The sequence below is a fragment of the Hypanus sabinus genome, unplaced genomic scaffold, assembly GCF_030144855.1.
Source record: "Hypanus sabinus isolate sHypSab1 unplaced genomic scaffold, sHypSab1.hap1 scaffold_43, whole genome shotgun sequence".
NCBI classification, from domain to species: domain Eukaryota; kingdom Metazoa; phylum Chordata; class Chondrichthyes; order Myliobatiformes; family Dasyatidae; genus Hypanus; species Hypanus sabinus.
In genome coordinates this window covers 1-26,005 of record NW_026781307.1, presented here as the reverse complement: position 1 = coordinate 26,005, position 26,005 = coordinate 1, and the positions used below count along the sequence as shown (strand labels likewise).

At 46.0% G+C, this 26,005-nt stretch overlaps 1 protein-coding gene across 3 annotated transcripts; it reads left to right on the top strand.

Moving 5' to 3' along the window:
* Positions 1-757: 757 nt before the first annotated feature.
* On the top strand, positions 758-25,999 carry LOC132388876 (uncharacterized). 3 transcript variants are annotated; one of them, XM_059961305.1, is made up of 8 exons: positions 758-897; positions 7,759-8,018; positions 9,809-9,985; positions 13,240-13,494; positions 16,320-16,571; positions 17,945-18,115; positions 20,075-20,194; positions 25,818-25,999. In XM_059961305.1, the coding sequence occupies exons 3-8, from the start codon at positions 9,820-9,822 to the stop codon at positions 25,943-25,945; spliced, it is 1,092 nt and encodes a 363-aa protein (XP_059817288.1). In that variant the 5' UTR covers positions 758-897; positions 7,759-8,018; positions 9,809-9,819; the 3' UTR covers positions 25,946-25,999. The 3 variants fall into 3 exon arrangements, with proteins under 3 accessions (XP_059817288.1, XP_059817287.1, XP_059817289.1); XM_059961304.1 differs by having other exon boundaries at positions 761-897; positions 7,719-8,018; XM_059961306.1 differs by lacking the exon at positions 25,818-25,999 and having other exon boundaries at positions 761-897; positions 7,719-8,018; positions 20,075-20,289.
* The last annotated feature ends 6 nt before the right edge of the window (positions 26,000-26,005 follow it).

Below are 26,005 nucleotides of genomic sequence, written 5' to 3'. Positions count from 1 at the left end.
GGGCCCAACATTGTTCTTAACCATCTTCTTTCTCTTCACATACCTAAAAAAAGCTTTTGCTATCCTTCTTTATATTCCTGGCTAGCTGGCGTTCGTACCTAATTTTTTCTCCCCATATTGCCTTTTTAGTTAAGTTCTGTTGTTCCTTAAAAATTTCCCAATCATCTGTTTTCCCACTCATCTTAGCTCTGTCATACTTTTCTTAATGCTATGCAATCTCTGACCTCCTTTGTCAACCACTGTGGCCCTTTTCCCCCCTTTGAATCCTTCCTTCTCCGGGGGATGAACTGATTTTGCACCTTGTGCATTATTCCCAAGAATACCTGCCATTGCTGTTCCACTGTCTTTTCTGCAAGGATATCCGTCCAGTTAACTTTGGACAGCTCCTCCCTCATGGCTCCATAATTTCCCCTGTTCAACTGCAACACTGACACCTCTGAGCTGCCCTTATCCTTCTCAAATTGCAGATAAAATGACCATGAGTTTGAGAAAGTTCGTGCACAGTTTAAATGCCTTTTAGCAGAAGTGACGACAGTTCAGTCGGTCCTTCTCTCCGAATTACGTGAAACGCGCAGAATCCGATCACTTCCCGTTCGCAGTTTCGTCCGAATTAAAAACATATGGACTTGTTTTATTTTACCAGCAGAGAGCAACCTGGGGCAGCGAGGACCGAAACCAGCTGGAGAAGCGACATAAACAAGGGCGTTGTGATCACCATGCATTCGCCATCTTTACAGATCGCTTATTACTTTTTCAGGAAGCTGTATCAGCTACGACCGGCTGCGCCTTTTAAATCGGCTCCGCAGATTTCATGGGGAAAGTGAAAACAAGGGTCGCTTTGCCTTTCCGGAAAACTCTGAAACTTTGCCAAGTGGAAGTCCCACCTCTCTGCCACAGGTAAGAGAATAATTAGTTATACCTGCAGTTCAGTGATCGTTTAATAGAGGTTATATGTCCCGTTACGGAAAAGGACTGAAGTCAAAACCTCCGTGTTTAGTATCCGTCTTCGAATTCCTTTCATTCCCTGTTCAATTTCACAATTTCCGATGCCAGGACAAGGTCGAAATATTCAAAGAGACGATGAATGCTAAATACACCGCTTCTTCAGTCTGTGGGACCTGGTCTACTATTGCTGGAGTAACTGGGGAATAGGCGCACACTGTATCGCAAACAGTGTGCAAACATCGGAAACAGCAGAGACTGGGCGAACGTGGCTTGTTTGCTCTGAAGCGGCGAAGGCTGAGTGAAGACTTGATTGGGGTTTATAAAATTAAGAGAGGCATACATGGAATATTTGCCCGGTGTCTTTCTCGCCATGTAAGATGGCGTAGGGAGAAATGTATTAGAAGCATTTCAGAGGCTCCGTCTCGGCAGCTGAATGTGCGTGTAATGGAGCGGATCTTATTCTCAAACTTGATTGGCCTTTCCCTGTAGTTTGTCCGGCGTTGCCCTGTCTCAATTCGCTGTGTGCAATGACTTGATCTGTGTGGACAGTATCGAATTACAAACGCCAGGGAAAATCTGCAGATGCTGAAAATCAAAGCCCCACACACAGAATGGTGGAGGGACTCAGCAGGCCAGGCAGCATGCATGGGGGGGAAGTACCTTCGGCGTCTTGGACTTTTTTTTCCCCAGAGTTTGCTAGAGTTTGTGTTGCTAGACAGGCTTTTGAATCGATGCCAGTACCTGTGAGAAAAAATAAACCAATTCCAGTTGCAATGACCTGGATATTGTGGAAGACTGGTAGTTGCCCGTGCTGCAAGTCTCCCCTCTCTACACCACCGATGTTGTCCAAGGGAAGGGCATTAGGACCCACACAGCTTGGCACCGGTGTCGCCGCAGAGCGATGTTTGGTTAAGTGGCTTGCTCAAAGACACACACACAGCCTCAGCCAAGGCTCGAACTAGCGACCTTCAGGTCACTAGACCGAGGCCTTAACCACCTGGCCACGCGCAGACGGGAAGGATCAGGAAAGTTGGGCATTTAATTACCAGGATAATCAGCTCAGCACAACATCGTTTTTTTTTCGTAAATGGAAGTTACTCTTGGGCCTGGGGCGGGGGGGGGGGGGGTCTGCTGCTGTCTCGCAGTGTTCTGTATTGCAGATCAGTGATTTTAAACCCCAAGGCTTGTTTAATCCCCAATTAAAAAGACGTGGTTAATCTCCCTGAAATCCGAAAAGAGCACATCCCCTCAAAACTTGTAACATTTCACTCTCTATAATGTCTTTCTTCTTTGAGACTACCTGCCACTGCTCACAGAGTGTGTAAAATTCAGATTCCATTGACCTTGCCTCACTTGTCCCCAAGGCGTTTCCACGGCCTTTCTTTACCCCATGCCCTGAATTCAGGAACAAGAGGAATTGCATCAGAATAGCCATAGGACCGTATGATTTTGGCCCTTCGTCTCTACTCCATTAGTTCATCATGGTTGATCCATTTTCCTCTCGGCCCCAATATCCTGCCTTCATCTCGTAGCCCTTCACAGTCTGACCAATCAAGAATCTGTCAAACTCCGCCTTGAATATTCCCTGTCACCTGACCTCCACATCCGGCCTTGTCAATGAATTCCGCAGATTTACTCTCTGGCTAAATAAATTCCTCCTCAACTCATCTCGATTCTATATGGACGTCCCTCCATTCGGAGACGGTGCCCTCCGGGCCTAGTATCTCCTGCAGTGTAACTGTGCTGTCTACATCTACTCTATCTAGATCTTTCAACATTCAAGGTATTTCAATGAGATGCCCCCTCATTCCTCCGAATTCCAATGAGTCCAGGCACTGAGCTATCAATCGGTCATCGTGTGGTAATATGGAATGAATCTCGTGAATCTCCTTTGAACTCCCCGACGTCAGCATATCTCTCCTTCAATAGGGAATCCAAATCGGCTCACAGTATTCCAAGTGAGGCCGTACCAGTTGCTTATAAAGCCTCAACATTAACTCTTGTCATCTTGAAATAAACAAAAGAATTGCAATTCCTCTCCCATGTCCTGATCTATATGAGGATAAAAACAAATTAGTGAAGCTTGTTCTCCTTAGTTTTCCATGGTCATTCATTCGGTGGGTGGAAGGTGTTGATATAAGAATTGTGAAATATTTGGCCAATCTCAGTTCTGGTTATGTCCAATGACCTTGTTGCATGTTGCGAGGAACCACTGGGATCAGGGCTTTTGAATTCAGATATCCATGAGACACATTCATGATCATATTCAAGATTGTAAGTGACTGTAAATTGCGTGCGAGGCTGAGCTGGAAAGAGATGCAGACTAGCTGATAAGTGAACAAGTTCAGATCAGATACAGTGCTATTCCAAAGCATGTCTGTTCATGCACTGGGCGGTAAGAACATGATAGAAGATCAAAATTGGATTTGATATCATCGCCATTTGACATTATTTTTTTAATGCAGCGGCAGCAGTACAATGTAAGACGTGCTAATAGAGATCGTGCTGTGATATAGAATAGATAAATTAAACCAGTGGTACAGAAACAAAGGCAACATGTAGTGAAGTGTTTTCAAGGGTTCATTGTCCATTTAATAATCAGATGGCAGAGGGGATGAAGCTGTTCCTGAATTGCTGAGTGTGTGCCTTAAGGCTTCTGTACCCTTTTCCTGATGGTAACAATGAGAACAAGGCATGTCCTGGCTTGTCACAGTCGTTAGTGATGTCCGCCGCCTTTCTGAGGCACCACTCCTGGACCCGGATACTATGGAGTCTAGTGCAGCTGATGGAGCTGGCTAAGTTTACAATACCTGGCAGCTAACTTTGATCCTGAGCAGTTGAAACCCCCTACCCGCACCCCCGCCCCCATAGTTTCTGGTCTGAGACGTTTAAAAACAATATCTGGAACCTTCCCGCTTCCCCATGAAGTAAAAATATTGCTTTGCCATACTACCGTGAAACAGTGTTCTTGGAACGTTCCCTGATTAATGTTTAAAAGCTGAAATTGGATCGTTTACGATGGCAATAATATTCAGAACTTTTCAGTCTCAAACTGTCGCTTCACTTTCGGTAGCGTAGACGAAGCGATGGGGGGGGAGGCGGGTGGAGGGGGAGTTAAGGTAACCGAGTTAATGTTTTCTTGACAATCACACGGCTGTTGAAGTGTGTGTGTGTGTGTGTGTGTGTGTGTGTGTGTGTGTGTGTGTGTGTGTGTGTGTGTGTGTGTGTGTGTGTGTGTGTGTATTTATATATTACATCAACTTACCAAACCAACACTTTTGTATTGGGCATTAGATTCTTATTCTCCAGAAACTTATTGTGTTGGTCACTTATTTAATCATCCTCAAAAGACTGCCATGTGCTGCCTCATTTTAAACATATCACTCATGGATGCTGCCTGAATTGCCGAGTTCCTCCAGCATTTTGTGTGTGTTACTCTGGATTTACAGCATCTGCAAAAATATATCCCTTGTGTTTTTCTCCCTGCTCGTCACCTGCACGTCAGACCGTCAAGGAAACTGCTACTACCTGTACGTGTTTTTGCAGTTGAAAGTTAAATTATTTCACTGCAGACGTTCGGCCATTTTAGAAACATAGAAACATAGAAAACCTCCAGCAGAATACAAGCCCTCTGCCCAGAAAGCTGTGCCGAACATGTCCTTACCTTAGCAGTAACCTAGGCTTACCCATAGCCCTCTAGTTTTCTCAGTTCCATGTACCTATCCAGGAGTCTCTTAAAAGACCCTATCGTTTCGACTGCACCGCGATATGAGGAGGGGTAATTTGTAAAATGTTCGCAAGTTTACCTCTTAAAGCAGCGTGTGTTTGGACCCGATAAGGTATCAGCTGTTCTGTTCTACATGTTCTGCAATGAAGTAGAATTGATTTGGGAGCATAAGGCAAGGGAAACCTATGGAGGCAGTGATCATTATCTGATAGAATTCACCCCGCAATTTGAGAGGGAGAAGCTGAAGCAGAAGATACTTAAACTGGCTTTACTCCGGAGTAAGTTATTGGGAAACTGAAGCTAGAAAAATCATTTGGAGCTTATGCTCTGCACCCCAGGGTTCTGAAAGAGGTAGCTGAAGAGATTGTGAAGGAATTGGTAATAACGTTTGGTAAAATCAATGGATTCTTACATGGTTCTGGCGAATGGGAAAATTGCAAACACCACTCCACTGTTCAAGAAGGGAGAGAGAGGCAGAAGAAAGGAAAATACACGCCTGTTAGTCTGACCTCAGTGACGGGGAAGATTTTGAGGACAATTGTTAAGAAGGTGGGGTTGGGATACTTTGATGCACATGACAAAATAGGCTGTAGTTAGCATGGTTTCCTTAAGGGAAAATGTTGTCTGGTGAATCAGTTGTATTCTTCGAAAATGAACAGGCTGGGCAAAGGAGAATTGGTGGAGTTCCTGTACTGGGATTTTTGGAAGGCTGTTGATAGGTGCCAGACAAAACCTCTAAAGAAAGTTAAAGGCCAACGGTTTCACAGGAAACATGCAAAGATCCATCGAGCATTGGCAGGAGGGAAAGTGTGAGTACAAATGGAGCTTTTTCTAGTTGGCTGCTGCATACTAGTGGTAATCTACAGGGGTATGTGATTTGGGTTCACTTCAGTTTTATGGTATATGCCGATACTTGCAGGCCAAGCTTGCAGACATTACTGAAAAAGGTAGGGTTAAAGAATGATGTGCTGAAATTGGAGTGGGTTCAGAGGAGGTTTACAGAGAGTGATTTCGGGAATAAAAGAGTTCCCATATGAGGAGCTGTTGATTGTCCTGGGCCTGTACACACTGATAAGAATGAGAGCGAATGCCATTGAAACTTACCCTGAAAAAAATCTGGAATGAATAAATATGGATTGGATGTTTGCAATGGCTAAGGAGTCCAAGGCCAGAGGAATATAATGTATTATTCCTCAAACCTGAGGGTGGCTTCATCACAGCACTAGAGGAGACCAGACAGCGGGATGGGAAGGGAAGTGGAATTAACATGGGTGGCCCTCTTCTTCTGGTGGACTGAAGAAAAGTCCTTACTTTAAACTTTGTCTGGGCAACCTCCAACCTGATGGCAAGAACATCAATTTTTTTCGAACTTCCAGTAATGCCCGCACTTTCACCATTGCCCCTTCCACTTTCCCTCTCAGCTCCTTGCCTGCCCATCGCCTTCCTCTGGTGCTCCTGCAGCTTTTTCTTTCTTCCATGGCCTGCCCTCTCCTATTAGACTCCCACTTCTCCAGCCCTGTATCTCTTTCACTAATCAACATCTCACCACATCCCGGTTTTAACAACCACTTGGCATCACTCCCCCCACCCCCCCCACCTGTTAAATCTACTCTTCATTTGTTTTCTTTTTTTCTCACGTCTTGCTGAAGGGTCTGACCCTGAAGCATCGAATGTCCGTTTTTCCTTCGATTTTTCCTGGACTGCTGGATTTACCCAGCATTTTGCTTCTGTTGCTTGGATTTCCAGCATCTGCAGATTTTCTCTTGTTTCTAACCTTGCAGGGTTGTGTTGTAACACTGCAATGCAAGGGTTCTTGGCACTCTCCCCAAAGAATGCAGACCAAATATCAACAATGCTCTGAGTCAAAAGCCGTAGTTTAAATCTCGGAAGTTGCTGGGATGGGGGAAGGGAGAATTAGGACAATCGAGTTTATGTTTCCGACATGACTGGATGCTTGCTGAAACGTATTCAAATACTAAATTGTCAGGCTAAAATATTTTACAGGATGTTCAATGATTATTATCCTCTGGAAATTAAATGTGGTGGGTGCTTATTCTGTCATAATCAAACTACTGGAATGTGTTGTCTCATAGGAATGAATGAATCTGTCAAATCACCATGGTAACACTGCCAGCATATGGGCAAAACCTGTTGTTCCACATTGTCATGTAACCTGAACTTGAAACCAAACAGAGCCGAAGCAATGGGACTCTGAAGACGTTTAAAAGCTCGACGACAGTGAAGAATGCTACACTATTGAACTTGGTGTGGATTGGCTGGAGATTTGGCAGAGGTTAAAGTGATGCATCGATAGGATGCAGAACTGGGCTGATCAGTGGCATATGGGGTTCAACCCAGATAAGTGTGAAGTTGTTAATCTCGGTAGGTCACATTGTAGACAGAATATAGTGTTAATGTTAAGTCTCGTGGCAGTGTCGAGGGTCAACGAGATCTTGGGGTCCGTGTTCAAAGGGCACACAAAGTTGACAGTTTTGTTAAGAAGGCGTATGCTGCGTTGGCCTTCATCAGTCGTGGGATTGAGGTCAAGGGTTGTGAGGATATGTTAGAGTTCCATAAGACCTTGGTCAGTCCCCACTTGGGGTACTGTGTTCAGTTCTGGTCACCTCCTAAAGGAAGGAAAGAGTGCAGAGGAGATTTACAAGGATGTTGCCTGGATTGGAGAGCACGCCGTATGAGAATGCGCAGTAGTTTTCTATGTTCTATGCTCTAATATTCAGAAGATAAGATTTGCTTTTGTTTCGGAGCTAAATTCGTGTTGCAGTTGTTCTACTCGGTATATCTGTTCTGCCTAGACGTCAAAGCACAATGAGAAGTTGTGAGACTTTTCTCAAGATACACTGATGGCCTTAGTGTTCAAAATGCCCCAACTCATAAAGTTTGCATGCGATAAATCTATACTACTGAAGGCGACGTTAGTGCATGTAATTTAATAATAGAGCATAGGAGCATAATTGACTCAAAATGCGATGGGATTACTTTGACTGATTTAAATACTAATCAATACTATTTTACCCTGCACACCTAGAGAAGGGAAGTCCTGATGTCCATCGTTCCTTCCTCTCCAGACGGACCTGAATATTCTTGCCTTTTCATCACCGCTGTAAGATCCCAAATGATAGACTTCAGTTGAACAGCGGCATTCATTCTACTGAAAGATATTCAGGGCCGTCCAGCACAACGAGTGTTCACTTTATCCTGATACACTCAGATCCCAAAAAGTCAACTTTCATGATATTTGGGCTATCATCTCTGTTGTCAACCATGGAAGATCAGTGGAAGGAGAGACTCCCATAACCCAATTCATCGGCAAGGAGTTGGAATAAAGGTATCCATTTTCTACTATTCACCTGTGTAGAGTGATGTTCCACAGGGGTTTGTGTTGGTCCTGCTTCTTTTTCCATTGCATGTTATCAATTTGGATGATGAAGTCGATGGCATTGTGGCCATGCTTGCGGACGAGACGAAGATATGTGGAGCGGCAGGTAGTGCTGAGGGAGCAAAGAGGCCGCAGAAGGAATGAGCCAGATTAAGAGAATGAGTAAAGTGAAGGCACTTGGAGTATAACGCCAGGAAGTGCATGGTCATGTACTTAGGAAGAAAGAATAAAAACACAGGCCATTTTCTAATTGGAGAGAAAATTCAAAAATCTGAGGTGAAAATGGATTTGGTAGTCTTTGTGCAGGATTCCTTAAAGGTTATGGAGGGTTATGGGCTGAGTGCGGGTAGGTGGGACTAGGTGAGATTAAGGGTTCGGCACGGACTAGGAGGGCCAAGATGGCCTGTTTCCGTGCTGTGATTGTTATATGGTTATATGGTTAATTTATTAGTTGAATTGCTGATGAACATTACAAATGTGATGTCAGCATTTACTTTGAGAGCCTTGGAATAGCAAGCCAAGGATGTAATGCTGAGGCTGTACAAAGCCCTGGTCAAACCACACTTGTAGTATTGTGAGCAGTTTTGGGCCCATAATTTATGAAATGGATGCGCTGGGAATGGAGTGGTTTCGGAGGAGTCACACGAGGATGATTCCCGGAATGATATTTGGTGTATGAGGAGTGTTTGTTGTGTCTGGGCCTGTACCCACTGGAGTTTAGAAGAATGAGGGGGATCTCATTGTATGAGGAGTGTTTGATGTCTCTGGGCCTGTACCCACTGGAGTTTAGAAGAATGAGGGGGATCTCATTGTATAAGGAGTGTTTTTTGTCTCTGGGCCTGTACCCACTGGAGTTTAGAAGAATGGGGGGGGGGGGGAATTCTTATTGTACGAGTAATGTTTGATATCTCTGGGCCTGTTCTCACTGGAGTTTAGAAGAATGAGGGGGATCTCATTGTATGAGGAGTGTTTGTTGTTTCTGGGCCTGTACTCGCTGGAGTTTAGAAGAATGGGGGGGGGGGATTCTCATTGTATGAGGATTGTTTGATGTCTCTGGGCCTGTACTCGCTGGAGTTTAGAAGAACAAGGGGGGATCTAATTGTATGAACTTTTGGAGAGGCATAATCTGATTTGGAATAGTCAGCATGGCTTTGTCTAAGGCAGGTCGTGCCTTACGAGGCCGATTAAATTTTTCGAGGATGTGACTAACACATTGATGAAGATAGAGCAGTGGGTGTAGTCTATATGGATTTCAGGAAGGCATTTGATAAGGTTCCCCATGCAAGGCTTATTGAGAAAGTAAGGAGGCATGGGATCAAAGGGGCAAAGGGGACATTGTTTTGTGGATCAAGGGCTGAGATGTAAGATTTGTAAGATACCCTTAATCATAGTAAATAGAATGGCATCTTTGAGGGGCCATTTTCTTTTCTAGAATTTACTGCATTGTTATGCCTGGGCAGATGTGATAAGTGTAGAACTAGAGGATTAAGGTGGTGCATGGGCTTGGTTGAGATGGAATTTATTATTCTATTTCGACACTTAATTATGGTTAATTGATTCGGCAAATTGGCGTGGAAACGTACTGTGCTATTGTGTGTCATTAATCAGTATCTTACCGAATGAGACACAGTGAGTTCTTGTATAACTGCATTTGACAAGTATGGGGTAGTGTCGATATTCGTTCCAAATGGATGTGAAGCATACTGATCAGCCTATTTTGTGTTTGCTACTGTTGACAGATATACAAAGAATGAAAAGTTCCAAGCACAGCTTTATGCTGAACTTCGTCTTGCTCATGCTTCTGGTGGGACCAGTTGCATGTCTACCAACGAAACCCCAGCCTGTTGACGATGAACAGGAAGTTGACGTAACAGACCCGGGAGAGGGTGCTGAGGTCCACAACCGTGAACTGAGCCGTAAGTACAAAGCCGATCAGAAACTGGTTGCTGTGGCAAATTCCTCGAGACTCTTTGAGACGCATAACGGTCAACTGTGCATTCCGCTTTATACCTCCATCTCCGAGCATTTATTGACCCGTAAACCTCTCCTCCGACCACCCACAGTTTGCTTCAATATCTGCGTTGCCAACAAGCAGCCTGCATTCGCGTCCTTCAGGATCCGCTGGCCACATCGGTTTTTTTTTCCAGAATGCTACTCTGCTGCTTGTCATATTTCGATGCGACAAAAGGCTGGAGTAGTTGAGCTGGCCCTTAATGACAGAGAATATCAGACCTTCATGCGATGAATATGGGAACAGTTCAGAATGGTATATGTTTCCCCACCACTCCCATCCTTTCAAATCCAATTTGATAAGCATTTACTGCGTGAGCTCTCAACTATTTTTCCAATGTGTAAGGATCAATTAAGTTTGTGCGGCTGGCAAATGATACAGAAAGCACTCTCTGCGTATAGCTATATTAATCATTTATTTACAAACAGTAAAAATTCGACAAAACATTCATGTTCCCCAAGTTCCAGATACTGCAAAGCCAAACACTCAAGGACACGCGTACATTCAGCAAATATACTTGGTTAAAACTGCGCGCAGAGCATACGTTCCCAACGGTCAGGTCTTAAACAAAGGAAGAATTGAGCACTCGCCTTCCACGTGCTATTTTGTACACTCGTGATATTTGAAACTGGACACCAGGTAGGTACCCAATGGGAAAAGCAGCTGAATCGTCTAAGATCACCAATCACAACGGAAGTGACTTTCGAAGTCATAATCAGGCACGCCGCCTACAGGACACTCCGCCACTCTACAGTTGTAATGATCCAGCCCTCAGACTACTATGACTCCCGCGAACTCCTAAGGAAGTTTCAAATAAAACAGAGTACAATTCCCAATACTGTAAACCCAATAGTCACCCTCCAGTATTTTACAGTAGTCTACCAACCTCCCTGCAGCCGGCAAGGCCACCAGCCCCACCCTGGAGTGGGATAGCCAGTGAACTGGTCCACCACTTAATCTTCAGCACGGACTGAGATATGATTGACAGGTGAGGGTTGTTCACCAACCCATCAGGAATGTAGTTGCAGCAGTCTTAACCAATAACAGTACAAGCACCACCTTCCTTTGTGAGCAGGTAATGCAAGGCATCAGTTTCTGGGGCGGTCTGCCCGTACCATGCTGAGAAATGTGATCAGTCTAAACTTCCTTCCCGTGCAACAGCCTTGTAAACGACCATCATAGGTAAGATGCTCATTGACGGCCATGGGGTGGCATGCATACACTTACCAACAGCACCACCCTGTGGGCACAACGGGTAGGCCTAGGAACTACATACCCAGTTACTGCCATTCACTTCCCACAAGTGCCCAGCCTCATAGCACCATTTGGCATAGACACAGCCGTCCCAGAACACTGTCCTGTTTACATTAGCCATCCACCTTGCACCTTCTGCCTGACTCAAAATACGACCTGCACTAATAGGTTGCCAGGTGGGGAAATCACTTTAAGAGTCAGGGCATTCCAATTAAGCACATGTTACAAAGGCAAATACCAGCTCTTAAAGCACTTCCTCCACTAGCTGTTAAGGCTCAAGTCTTTTCAAGCTGTTACCATACTCCGGCTCGTGGTTGGCTGGAATAGACTACCTATTCACAGCTCCCCGTAAACAGAATGCCAAAGCACGAGAGGCCACATAATTTCTCCCTACAATCTTTTCATTGTCGTCAAAGGGATGGATATCAGTGGCATCCCTTCTGTGATGCAGTCAGGAGTCTTGCAAAAAGTCAGCAATCTGAGACGCGCTGGTCCAGTATGGAAATTCTAACACCATCGACAGGAACCTGTAACACGACCTCCCACCACAAATCAGCATTCACCACATAATATTCTGTAATACAGTGAGATACAAATGCACTGGCACATGATTAGTCTCTGGATACTTTGAAAGCACACAATAAAAAATGATAGAACTGCAAGAATTGCTCCCCAAATGCCCCATTCCCTCTGAAATGCGGGTATCTCAAGTCCAGAATAAAGTTGCCCTAATTTCTACAAGATTTCCGCTCCGAATTCATATGGCCACTGTGAAAAAATGAGTTATGCTTAAAACCAATTACAAAAAACAAACAATCATGGCGAAACAAGTATCAAGTAACAGATACAGAGTGCTGTGGATAGTGTGGAGGGCTGTCAAAGGTTACAGCGGGACATTGACAGGATGCAGAACTGGGCTGAGAAATTATTAGATGGAGTTCAACCCAGATAAGAATGAAGTGGTTCATTTTGGGAGGTCAAATGTGATGGCAGAATATAGTATTAATGGTAAGACTCCTGTCAGTGTGGAGGATCAGAGGGCTCTTGGGGTCCGAGTCCATAGGACGCTCAAAGCAGCTGCGTCTGTGGTTAAGAAAGCATACGAGTATTGGTCTTTATTAATCGTGGAATTGAATTTAGGAGCCGAGAGGTAATGTTGCAGCTATATAGGACCCTGGTCAGACCCCACCTGGAGTACTGTGCTCTGTTCTGGTCGCCTCACTACAAGAAGGATGTGGAAACCATAGAAGGGGTGCAGAGGAGATTTACAAGGTTGTTGCCTGGATTGGGGAGGATGCCTTATGAGAATAGGTTGAGCGAACTCAGCCTTTTCTCCTTGGAGCGACGGAGGATGAGAGGTGACCTGATAGAGGTGTACAGGGTGATGAGGGGCATTGATCGTGTGGAGAATCAAAAGCTTTTCCCACGGCTGAAATGACTAGCACCAGATGGCACAAGTTTAATGTGCTTGCACGTAGGTACAGAGGAGATGTCATGTGTCAGTTTTTTTTACGCAGAGAGTGGTGAGTGCGTGGAATGGGCTGCCAGCGACGGTGGTGGACGTGGATACGATAGGGAATTTTAAGAGACTTTTAGATAGGTATATGGAGCCGAGAAAAATAGAGGACTACGGGTAAGCCCAGGTAATTTCTAAGGGAATGATATGCCTGTCGCAGTTTTGTGGGCCGTAGGAGCTATATTAAGCTGTAGGTTTTCGTTTTTATCTATGTTTTGTTTGCATGTATTGCATTTTTTTAAGTTCTTCTTTTCTATTTAATTACTTCACAAATATTGCATATGCAATTAGCCCTGTCACACTTCGTAGAACTTTCAGAGTCCTTTATTACTTCCATTTCCTCAACACAGTTGAAGTATTGAAGTGATAGTTTTTGTTTATTCTACCAGGAGCCTTCCAAACCAATGTTGGCAAGGCCAGCAGCAACGTAACCTACCTTGAATGGCGGAGAAGGCTCGTCGAGCCAGATGGCCGACTCCTGCGGGAAACGGTTGAGGCCAGAGAAATTAACGTGGATGAAGGAGTTAAGGGTGCCTCTAATACCGTGGGCAAAACTACTGGCGGCAGTGTACGCAGTACGACACTTGAAGATCGGATGTTGACCGCACCTAAAAATGAGCTGGACGCATCAGAACGAAGCAAATGTACGTCTACTAACTATTTTCATAAAACGTATTTTCGTAAAGCCCCTGTAATAACCATCAGATGTGAATCAGCCAACGCGTACGACTGGTTCAGTGGAGCCGGAGCGCGTACGAGTTTTCAAATACGGCATGGAATGCCCAGCTGATCATTTAATTTTGTGTGAACCACCACATCCTGCGATCAGCTAGACTAGTTGTCATCCTCAACAATTTCTCCTTTAGATGATCCAACTTTTTCCAGACTCATGAGTTAGCCAAGGGCCTCCCACTAATCCCCAGCTGTGCCCGAATTTGCTTTGGCTACGTAGACCAGTTCGTTATTAAGCCTTCCATAATAAATCTTCTCAACGTCACTTCGCTACAGTAACCTCTGAATCATTGACCTCATGCACCAACACTGAGCCGGTCAACTTTATTAACTTTGTCCCCATCTTCCACCCTGCTCTTAAATTCATTTGGTCCATTCATGATGCTTCCACCATCTTTCCCTTTCCCTCTGTCTGCAACTCTGTAGGTAAAGTGTTTGCCTTTATCTTTTAAAACCCTACAGATTCCCTTGGCTACCTTGACTGCACTTCTTCCTACCCCTTGTTAGTCTCTGCTACATCTGATCCAGGGATGAGGCGTTTCATTCCAGGACATGAGAGATGCCCTCTTCCTTCCATAAGGACATAGGAAATAGGGGCAGGAGTCGGCCATCTGGTGCATTGAGCCTGCTCCGCCATTCTATAAGATTATGGCTGATCTGGCCATGGACTCATCTCCACCTATATGCCTTTCCCCCATAACTCTTAGTCGTTCAGTGAATGGGGTTTCGTTCCCTCTACCAATAATGAAGCCCTCATCCGTATCCCCTTCAATTTCTGGAAATGCCAGGGACGAAGCTTTTCTTGGGGTCGTCTTTTCTATACTGTGATCGCAATGCAGGCTACTCCACATTGCGTATGCTATGTAAATTGGGAGATCACTTTGTCGAGCCCCTCTCACCATCCGCCGAGCAGATACGGTGGACAATTATCTTAATTCTTGTTCCCATTCCAATTCCGGTATATCAGTCCATGGCCTCTTCTTTTGTCACGATGAGATCATTCTCAGGGCGGAGAAGCAATTCCTGATATTCCCTCCGAGTAGACTTCAACATACAGGCATGAACATCGATTTCGCCTTCCGGTAAATAGAATAAAATAAATTTCCCGCTCCCTTTTCTTTTCCGGTCTCTTTCTCCTGATCTGCCCTTCACCTCTCCATGCAGATCTTCCTTCTTCCCTTTCTCCAATGGACAATTATCCTCTCCTCTCCATCAACTACCTTCCTTCATCTATAATCTTCTTGCTCGTCCTCCTCCAAGTCCCGCCGCCTTTTGCTTCTGGCGTCTTCCCCCTTTCTTTCCATTCCTGAAGAAGTGTCTCGACCCGGAGCGTCATTTCCCCGGATGCTGTTTGACCTGGGAAGTTCCTCGAGCATTTTCCATGCGTTGTTCTCCATTTTATTTCGTGTGCATGGTTGTGTACTAAACGACGTTCATTTAGGAGGGGCCATGAAAGTTCTTTAAAAAAAAGTCAACCAACTGGAGCCAGTAGGGAATCCACAGAGTTATATATATATAGAATACCTCAGTACAGCAAGGAGAATATAGCTCGTTCTGTATCTGCCTCTCCGTGACAGCGATTTGAGCTTGTTTCTGACTACCGGCCATTTCTTAGTGGAGCATTTGCACTTTGTCGCCCACATTGGATCTCCACACTGCAGACAGATGTTACCGGATGATGAATTAGCCTCGATGAATTGATCCAGTGAAGGTGTGAGTGGTAGAATAAGGGGAGGAGCGTGTGGACTGATTGATATGACATTATACAAATGTGGAGGGAAGAAGATGGGATTAGTGTAGACTTCTTGTAAATTAGGGCTTGATGCTTAAGGTCAGCATTCTCGTCTCTTGGCCCAGACGTGTAACATCAGGATATTCGTTTGAAAAATGTGAGCTATTCTCTGTATTTGTCTGCCCCTGTCATACGCGTCGACTACTGTGTCACGACAGATATAACTTTGTGTAGTATAAGAACTCGTTGTTAACTCTTCAGTGACCTTCATTGAACACTGTTGAAGTTTGATGCACGGGTAAAATGGTACAAAATAACGTTATAGACTCAGTCCCAGCAATGGAAGGAGGTTAATCATAAACAAACATAGTGTTCCTGTAAAACGTTTGAGTACACATCACGGAATTGCTCAAGATAGTGAGATAATGAAAATGTAGGGAATACTCAATCTGGAGAAGTTAACCTTTCCTGTCAAAGACACTTCATCCACTCTGATGTTCTCTGATTTCCTTGGGCGCCTCTAACGTTTTTATTGTTTGATCCAAGTTTCTGCATATTAATTCATCTCATTTTGGATTCTTCATTTCCATCAAGAATTTCCCTGACCGTGCGAGTAATCCACCTGACCTTTGAAAACGCCTCTCGGGTCTCCCTTTGAAGACAGTTGGCAATTTCACAGCGATGATGTATCGTAGCTTTAACATATCAGGGATTGCGGCACAGGCTGTTCTGCTCTCATGATTCGATGTATGAATCATGATTACATCCTCTGTGTATATTTATAGTTCAGAGTTTACGACGCCAATTGTTGCTTTCCTTTCTTACGTCCTGATTTTCAGTTTGCTTCAACTAAACAGCACAGGAGGTTGTGTGGTTATTTTTTTCATTACAATCACTGTTGTGTAACTTCTTTATGGAAACGTAATTCTAACGCAGTTACCGCCAACTGTCCCAGTCCAGCCAAATCATTGCTGTTAATCCCAGCTTTATATCTCCTTCATGAAGGGTCTGGTTGGGCCATGATGGAAGCCCCTTCAATGTCTGATGTTAAAGTCAAAAAAGAGAACCACAACAGCAACAGGATGAGAAAATCTACCAGTGGCAATTTCGGCCCGGTCTATGGGAAGAAATCCGATATTGCTCACAGCACATCTTTTGGAAAAGAGATCAGTGAAAATAATAAAATGGAGAAAGGTCGAACATTAATGCTGCTGGACAGAGAAGCAGACGCCTCTGGTGCGAAGAGAACTGCAGTGGGTGAGTGTGTTGTGCTCAAATTTGAACAAACTAGGCGCCATTTACTTTCGGAAATAAGATATGATAGGCAAGCCTGTGAGAGGAAATCACCTGATTCTGCTGCTCAATATTATTCAATTATGTCGGAGCATCAGAATCTGTACTATATAGATATGTGATCAACAGAAATCGTTTTAGGGTGGATTTCATTCACACTCTGTATTTGTGTGCCAATTGTTTGTCCTTTGGTATGATGACACAAAGGTTTGGAGTGTGATGACAGAAAGACTGGTGGCGTGGCGACAAAAAATTTGGGGACTTTGGGATAGTATGGAGGGCTGTTAGAGGATACAGCGAGACATCGATAGGATGCAAATCTGGGCTGAGAAGTGGCAGTTGGAGGTCAACTCAAATAAGTGTGAAGTGGTTCATTTTGGTAGATCAAATATAATGGTAGAATATAGCATTAATGGTAAGACTTTTGGCAGCGTGGAGGATCAGAGGGATCTTGGGGGTCCGAGTCCATAGGATTCTCAAAGCTGCTGCGTAGGTTGACTTTGAGGTTAAGAAGTCACATCGTGCATTGGCCTTTATCAACAATGGGATTGAGTTTAGGAGCCGAGAGGTAATGTTAGAGCTATATAGGAACCTGGTCAGACCCCACTTGGAGTACTGTGCTCAGTTCTGCTCGTCTCACTACAGGAAGGATGTGGAAGCCATAGACAGGGTGCAGAGGAGATTTACAAGGATGTTGCCTGGATTGGGGAGAATACCTTATATGTTGAGTGATCTCGGCCTTTTCCCCTCTGATCCCCTGAGCATAAGAACTGCATTTCTAAACCCATTTGCTATTTCCTGCCTTGTCTACTTTAAAAACTTCTTCTTCGTATTACGGATAAATGTTCAAGAAATACTAGAACGAGGTATGATTGTTGCTTGGATTGGGGAACATGCCTTATGAGAATAGGTTGAGTGAACTCGGCCTTTTCTCCTTGGAGCGACGGAGGATGGGAGGTGACCTGATAGAGGTGTACAAGATGATGAGAGGCATTGATCGTGTGGATAGTCAGAGGCTTTTTCCCAGGGCTGAAATCTGTAATACAGGAAGGCACAGTTTTATGATGTTTGGTACGGAGATGTCAGGGGTAAGTTTTTTACGCATAGAGTGGTGAGTGCGTGGAATGGGCTGCGGGCAGCGGTGGTGAAGGCGGATACGATGGGGTCTTTTAAGAGACTCCTGGAGTCATGGAGCTCAGAAAGATAGAGGGCTATGGGCAAGCCCAGGTAATTTGTAAAGTAGTAGCATGTTCGGCACAGCATTATGGGCCGAAGGGTCAGTATTGTGCTGTAGGTTTTCTATGTTTCTATATCAAACATGTCCATGTCATTCGCAGAAACACTATTGCAATACATCGGGATGCCGATTTCCTTGGCAATTGTATTTGCTGCATGTGCGTGGACAAGTCGGTTTTATGAATGGTGGCAACGTTATCGGCATCGTTACACACGTGCGGGTAGCGAAGATGCGCCGCTTCTAATTAATGAAGAACAACGTTCAATTGCAGGTACTCATTGGTTAGATTCCGCTGGTCAAGTCTCGTTTCAAAAGAAACATTCGCGTTTTCGCCCTTAGGGGTGTGTTTAATGTTCTACTACTTGACGATTCTACTATAATTGCCACAAACTGGCCCAGTCCTGAAAAGTATTGCAGTCGATTTCAACTTTTCAATCCTCCCCGGAGGCTCTGGTGGGAGCACGACAGGAGCTGAATCTGACATTGTTAACAGCACCTGTTCTGGAGAAGAGGCCGTTGACCCTGCATAACCGCTAAAAGTCAATCAGAAATATCTCGGGCGATAAATAAACAAAACAAACAAACAAACAAATAAATAACTAAAACAGGAACGTATGGAGAAACAACATGTGGTGAGTGAGTTGTGCTCTGCGCCAATTCCACCGATCATGTCTTCCACAACAATGAAAATGTTGCTGGCGATTATACTCAGTTACTTTAAACATACTTTTGCTTCCAAGATTGAGTTTTGATTTTTCACTCACCGTCCGATCGATTGAACTGACCTCAGCCAGAAGGTCTCTGCACTCACCACTCTCTGTGTAAAAATAACTCAGCCCTGAAATCGCCTCGGTAGCAAACATCTTAAACCTGTGCCCTCTCGTTTTAGCCATTTCAGTCCTGGGAAAAAAGCCTTTGACTATTCACACGATCAATGCCTCTCATCGTCTTATACACATCTATCAGTCACCTCTCATCCTCCGTCACTCCAAGGAGAAAAGGCCAAGTTCCTTCAGCTCATTCTCATAATGCAGGCCCTCCAATCCAGGCAATTTCCTCGTAAATCTCCTCTGCACTCTCTCTATAGTGTAGGAACAGTATTAGGCCATTTGGCCCATCGATTCTGCTCCACCATTCAATCATAGCTGATTTAAAAAAAAATCCTCCACAGTCTCATTCCCCGGCCGTCTCCCCGTAACCTTTGATGCCATGTCCAGTCAAGAACCTATATTGATCTCCGCCTTAAATACACCTCATGACCTGGCCTTCCACTACAAGCTCCGCAAATTCACCACACTCTGGCTGATGAAATTACTGCATTTCGCGGTTTTAAATGGACACCCCTCTATCATGAGGCTTCACCCTCTTGCCCCAGACTCCTACACTCCCCCACCATGGGAGACATCCTTCCGTGTCTGCTCTGCCTAGGCCTTTCAACTATCGAAATCTTTCGATGAGATCCCCCTCATCTTCGAAATTCCAGCAAGTACAGCCAGCAAACGTTCCTCGTATGACAACCCAGTCATTCCTGGAATCATCCTTTTGAACTTCCTCTGGACCTGCTCCAATGCCAGCACATCTTTTCGAAGATGAGGTGCCCAAAACCGATTACAATACTCACGTGAGGCCTCCTAAAGCTCCAGCAACACACTCCTGCTCTTGTGTTCCTGTATTCGTGTGTCTCTGTCCCATTACACACTCCAGGGCCCGGCCGTCCAATCCCTCCCCACAATGGCAGACCTCCATCTCCATTCCAGACCGCTCACCAGTGCTCGGGTGGGGAGTCGGGCATTGGTCTGACCCTACAGGACGGGAATTGGAGTGCCCTGCGGACTGTGCCCACACCCACTGACAGCGTCGGTCCACAGATATGATCACTGACCTGTATGGGACAGGACGTTGTTCAGGGAGATGCGAGGCCTGCTGACGATATGGGGCTGGTTCTGCTGTTCAGGGTGAAGCCTCAGTGCAACCTCCACCTCCGTGCCTCTCATGTCCCGCTGTTAGATACCAGGACCTGTGTCTGACTTCTTTTAATCTGTCTCTCCTCCTCGAACCTCTATCCCTCTCTCTTCTCCTCTCGGTCTCTCTTCTACACTCCTTGATTCTCCCTCGCTCTCCCCGCCCCACCGTCCCCCTCTCTCTTCCCGTCACACCCTGCCCTTCTCTCCGTCCGTCCCACCATCCCGCTCTCCCTCACCGTTCCACCCCCTCCCTCTCCCCTTCCCAGGATATGGCGGTCTAACGGCACTGACGGACGAGGATCTCGGACAAGCCGAACTACAGCCTCAACCTCCGGAGGATAATGAAGAACTGCGTCGACAAGTAGATGTCCAATATCCCGAGGACGGTGAGTAGAGAGATAAGGAGGGGTATGGGAGCTTCCCCAATCCCCATGCCAGTGAGGGACCGAAGGTGGGCTAAAGGTGTGCTGTCACGTATCCCCATGCCGGTGAGGAGAGAGGGAGGGAGGGGTATGGGAGCTTCCCCAATCCCCATGCCGGTGAGGAGAGAGGGCGGGAGGGAGGGAGGGGTAGGGGAGCAGTCCCGTATCCCCATGCCAGTGAGGAGAGAGGGAGGGAGGGGTAGGGGAGCAGTCCCGTATCCCCATGCCAGTGAGGAGGGAGCGAGGGGTAGGGGAGCAGTCCCGTATCCCCATGCCAGTGAGGAGAGAGGGCGGGAGGGAGGGAGGGGTAGGGGAGCAGTCCCGTATCCCCATGCCGGTGAGGAGAGAGGGCGGGAGGGAGGGAGGGGTAGGGGAGCAGTCCCGTATCCCCATGCCGGTGAGGAGAGAGGGCGGGAGGGAGGGAGGGGTAGGGGAGCAGTCCCGTATCCCCATGCCGGTGAGGAGAGAAGGAGAGAGGAACTGAGGATAGTGTACGGGCGACGTCCCCTTCCCCATGCCAGCGCACAAAGGAATTTAAACTGCCCAAAGAATTTGCCACCGTCTTCTGCGTGTTCAGTATATTTCACCATCGTGCACAATCACGTGACCTTTACCGGTTTCTGGCGTGAACGGTGCTCTCAATGTGGAGCTTGCGGTGATCTGTCTGCAGATTTTACAGCAGGCTTAGAAACATTGAAGCATAGAAACGCTACAGCACAATACAGGCCATTCGGCACACCATTCTGTGCCGAGCATTTCCTTACTTTAGAAATTACCTAGGGTTACCCATATCCCTCGATTTTTCTGAGCACCATGTACCTGTACAGGAGTCTTTCAAAAGACCCTCGTATCTGCCTCCACCACCGTCGCGGATAGCCCCTTCGACGCAGTCGCCACTCTCTGTGTAAAAAAAATAAATAAACCCTGACATCTTCTGTGTACCAACTTGCAACCACATTAAAATTGTGCCCTCTAATATTAACCATTTCAGCCCTGGGAAAAAGCCTCTGACTATCCACATGAACAGTGCCCCTCACCATCTTGTACACCTCTATCAGGTCTCCTCTCATCCTCCGTCGCTCCGAGGAGAAAAGGCCGAGTTTACTCGACCTATTCTCATAATGCACGTCCTCCAATCCAGGCAACGTCCCGGTAAATTTCTGCACTCTCTGTATAGTATAGGAACAGTATTTGGCCATTTGGCTCATCGAGGCTGCTTCACCATTCAATCATAGATGATCTGTTTAAAAAATCTGCTCCTCAACACCACTCCCTGGCCTTCTCCCTGTAACCTTTGATGCCATGTCCAATCCAGAACCTGTATTGATCTCTGCCGTAAATACACCTGATGACCTGGCCTTCCACAACAAGTTCCGCAAATTCACCAGCCTCTGGCAGAAGAAATTTCTGCACATCTCTGTTTTAAATGGACACCCCTCTATCCTGAGTCTGTGCCCTCTTGTCCAAGACTCCCCCACCGTGGAAAACATCCTTTCCACATTTACTCTGTCTAGGCCTTTCAACATCCGATAGCTTTCGCTGAGATCCCCCCCTCATCCTTCTGAATTCCAGCGTGTACAGACCCAGAGTCAGCAAACATTCCTCGTATGATAACCCAATCATTCCTGGAATCACCCTCTGGACCCTCTCCAATGCCAGCACATCTCTTCTAAGATGAAGGCCCCATAACCGTTCACAATACTCAACGTGAGGCCTTGCCATTGCCTCCAACACATTCCTGCTCTTGTATTCCTGTATTCGTGTGTCTCTGTCAAATTACACTCTCCAGAGCCCGGCTGTCCAATCTCTTCCCATAATGGCATTCCTCCATCTCTATTCCAGACCGCTATCTGTTGCTGCCGCCCTTGTCACCAGTGTTCGGGTGGGGAGTCGTGTATTGGTCTGATCCGACAGGATGGGAATATCCCCATCCCATCCTCCCCCTTTCTCCCCGTCACACCCTCACCCTCTCCCTGTGCAACCTATTTTTTTTTAATGAGGAGAAAACCCAAAAATAAATCTGAGCTGCAAAGGAAGTTAGGAGTCCTTACGCAGAACACTGTAAATGTTAACTTGCTGGTCGAATCGCTGGTCCGGAAGTTAAATGCATTATTCACATTCATTTCAAGATATCTAGAATACAAGAGCTGAGATGTGATGCTGTTGATTTATAAGGCACCGCTGAGGCCTTACGTTGAGTATTGTGAACAGTTTTTGGCTCTTCATCTACGAAAAGATGTGCTGGTATTGGACATGGTCCAGAGTAAGTCCACAATATAGTGGGAATGTAAGGGTCATCATACCAGGAACGTCTGATGACTCTGGGTCGGTATTCGCTGGAATTCAGAAGGATGAGGGGTCTTCCAAATGTTGAAAGAAATAGACAACGCAAATGTGGAAAAGGTGTTTCCCATGTTTGGCAAGTCCAGGACAAGAGGGCTCAGACTTAGTATAGAGGGGCTTCCATTCATAACAGAGATGCGGAAAACTTTCTTTCGCCAGAGAGTCGTAAATCTGTGGAATTTGTTACTGCATTCAAACTTGGAGGCCAGGACGATAGGTGTATGTAAGGCAATGATTGGTGGATGCTGCATTGGCCGCGGAATCAAAGGGTACAGGGAAAAGTCCGGGGAACAAGGTTGAGGAGGGGAGGAATGATTAAATGGCGGAGCAAACATTATGGGAAAATGGCCTAATTCTGCATCTATGTCCAATGGCTGTCTGGTCTATATTATGTGCATAAGAAGAACTAAAACGTTGGTGCGTCTCCACGGACAGGCAGGGGCAGGGGCACTAAGAGCAATGGAATGTTCGCATTGCGTGCAGAAGTTTACTTGGTGGGAATAGTTGAAGTGACTTTAATTATGAATTGAAATACTTAATTTAGGTGACTTCAAAGGCAATGGTGTGTGGGAGGGAAATTACATGATGAGTTTCATGATCAGCACCTCAAAATCCATAAGATATATCCAAAACTAATCTGGAAGGAAGACCTTTATAGGCTAGTGTAAAGTACCGGCCATGTGAATATTTCTTTAGTATTATTTATTTAGACTGTGGACTGAGGGATGAAACTGAAGCATCCAGAAAAAATAAAACACGCCGTCAGGGGAAGTACAAACTCCTTACAGTCGGCCTCGGGATTTGAACCCGTGTCACCTGTACTGTAAAGCTGTCTGCTAACCACTGTGCCGTGACACCCACCCATTACCGTTCTCAGAGTTCATCCCACGTTCTCAGTATATTGATATGGGAGGAAAGGTAACTTCTGATGTGAAGCTGAATTGGTTGATTATAGGGATGAAGAAAAACATATAGTAACTGACAGCCATTTGCTGCAAAAACTGGCCAATGCACAGGTTACCAATATGTGAAAAGGTGCAAACACTAACTAGCGAGCTTGGCATCGCAGGACCGACAAGTTTGTGACGTTGCAGAGATGGGTGGATAAATGTTAGTATGTGTGCCATTCGGCCAAATGTGAGATGTTGCACTCTGCCACATCAAGCACAAAGAGACATACAAGACCCATGGCATGATGTTCAACAGTCTTGATGCATGAAGAACTCTCGTGGTTCAAATCCAGAAAGTGACGTAATGGGTTATAAATAAGGCGTAGGAAGAAACAAACACGAGGAAATCTGCAGATGCTGGAAATTCGAACAACACACACACAAAATGCTGGTGGAACACAGCAGGCTAGGCAGCGTCTATAGGCAGAAGCGCTGTTGACATTTCGGGCCGATACCATTATTGATCATCAAAAAAAAAGCACATTATGCCACAGTAGCGTTACAGTGAACAGGTCTACAAATAGACAAATATTGTATGAAATGGTTGGTGCGCTCTGGCGTCAGCGCTGGACTCCTGGGCGACAGGTCCCGAGTTCGGATCCAACCGGCCCCGTGCACGCCTTCCATTCGTGCTGGGTTCAGCGTTGAGCTCTACTCGAACTCGTTTAAAAAAAAAACAGATGCTAAAAACCGCCACATGATGAACAGCAATCATCAAAAGAAGATCGTTGCAAAATGCTTGTCCTGTCGGCGCCCCGATGGCACCTCAAAGATTTAAGGGTCTCTGTCTGTCTATCTCTCTCTCTCACTCTGTCTCTCTTTAACTCGCTCACTCTCTTGTTCAGCCAAGGTGCATGCAGAGGGTGAGAAACACTGAACTGCCCGAATTTTCCGTTGGGTCCTTTGTTCTCCCACAGCCTCCAGTGTGTCATGTTTGACTCCTATAACAGAGAGCGCCTTTCCAATCAGTTTATTAAGCCTGTTGGCATCACCCGCGTTGATACCATTGCCCCAGCAAACCACCGTATAGAGAATGGTACCGCCGACAGCAGGCTTGTAGAATAAGTGAAGGGGTGGCCTGCGTACCCCAAAGACCGCAGTCTCCTCAGGAAGTAGATGCGACTCTGGGCCTCCTTGATCGCAGTCTCTGTGGTGGTACCCCACTCAAGTCCATCTGACAGCTACACCCCCAAGTACCCATACCCAATGAGTTTCAGCTTAACCCTGACCCACCGAACTCATTTCTGCATACCTTGACACAATTTTATCCCCCCTTGTCCAGTCTCTTCCCACCTATGTTCGTGATTCTTCGCGCGCTTTGAATTTTTTCCATGATTTTAATTTCCCTGCCCCCCATCGCCTTATTTTCACCATGGACGTCCAGTTCCTATATACATCCATCCCCCACCAGGAAGGTCTCAAAGCTCTTCGCTTCTTTTTGGATTCCAGACCTAACCAATTCCCCTCTACCACCACTCTCCTCCGTCTAGCAGAACTACAAAGTGGTTCTTACTCTCAATAATTTCTCCTTTGGCTCCTCCCACTTCCTCCAAACCAAAAGTGTAGCCATGGGCACCAGGATGGGTCCCAGTAATGCCTGCCTTGTTTTTGGCTTTGTGGATCAGTTCATGTTCCAAGTCTATACGGGTATCCGTCCCACTCGTTTCTTTTGCTACACCGACCACTGCATTGGCGCTGCCTCCAGCACGCATGCTGAGCACGTTGACTTCATTAATTTTGCCTCCAACTTTCACCCTGCCCTCCAATTTACCTGGCCCATTTCTGACACTTCCCTCCCCTTTCTTGATCTTTCTGTCTCCATCTCTGGAGACGGCTTATCTACTGATATTTAATAGAAGCCTACAGACTTCCACAGTTACCTGGACTATTCCTCTTCCCACCCTGTCTCTTGCAAAAATGCTATCCCCTTCTCACAATTCCTCTGAATCAGCTGCATCTGCTCTCAGGATGAGGCTTTTCATTCCAGGACGAAGGAGATGTCTTCCTTTTTTAAACAAAAGGGCTTCCCTTCTTCCACCATCAACTCTGCTCTCACCCCACCAGCCTCCAGGTCCGATGTATAAATTCTCTGCAACTTCCGGCACCTCCAACAGGATCCCACCACCAGCAGATCTTTCCCTCTCCCCCCCTTCTGCTTTCCGCAGGGATCGCTCCCCACGTGACTCTCTTGTTCACTCCCCCCTCCATCCTTTCCCACCGATCTCCCTCCTTGCACTTGTAAACGGAACCAGTGCTACGCGGTCGCTTACACTTCCTCCCTCTCCACCATTCAGGGCTCCAGACAGTCTTCCAGGTGAGGCGACACTACACCTGTGAGTCGGTGGTGTGGTATACTGCGTCCGGTGCTCCCGGTGTGGCCTTTTGTAGAATTGGGACGCAGACTGGGAGACAGGTTCACTGAACACCTACGCTCGGTCCGCCAGAGAAAGCAGGATCTCCCAGTGGCCACACATTTTAATTC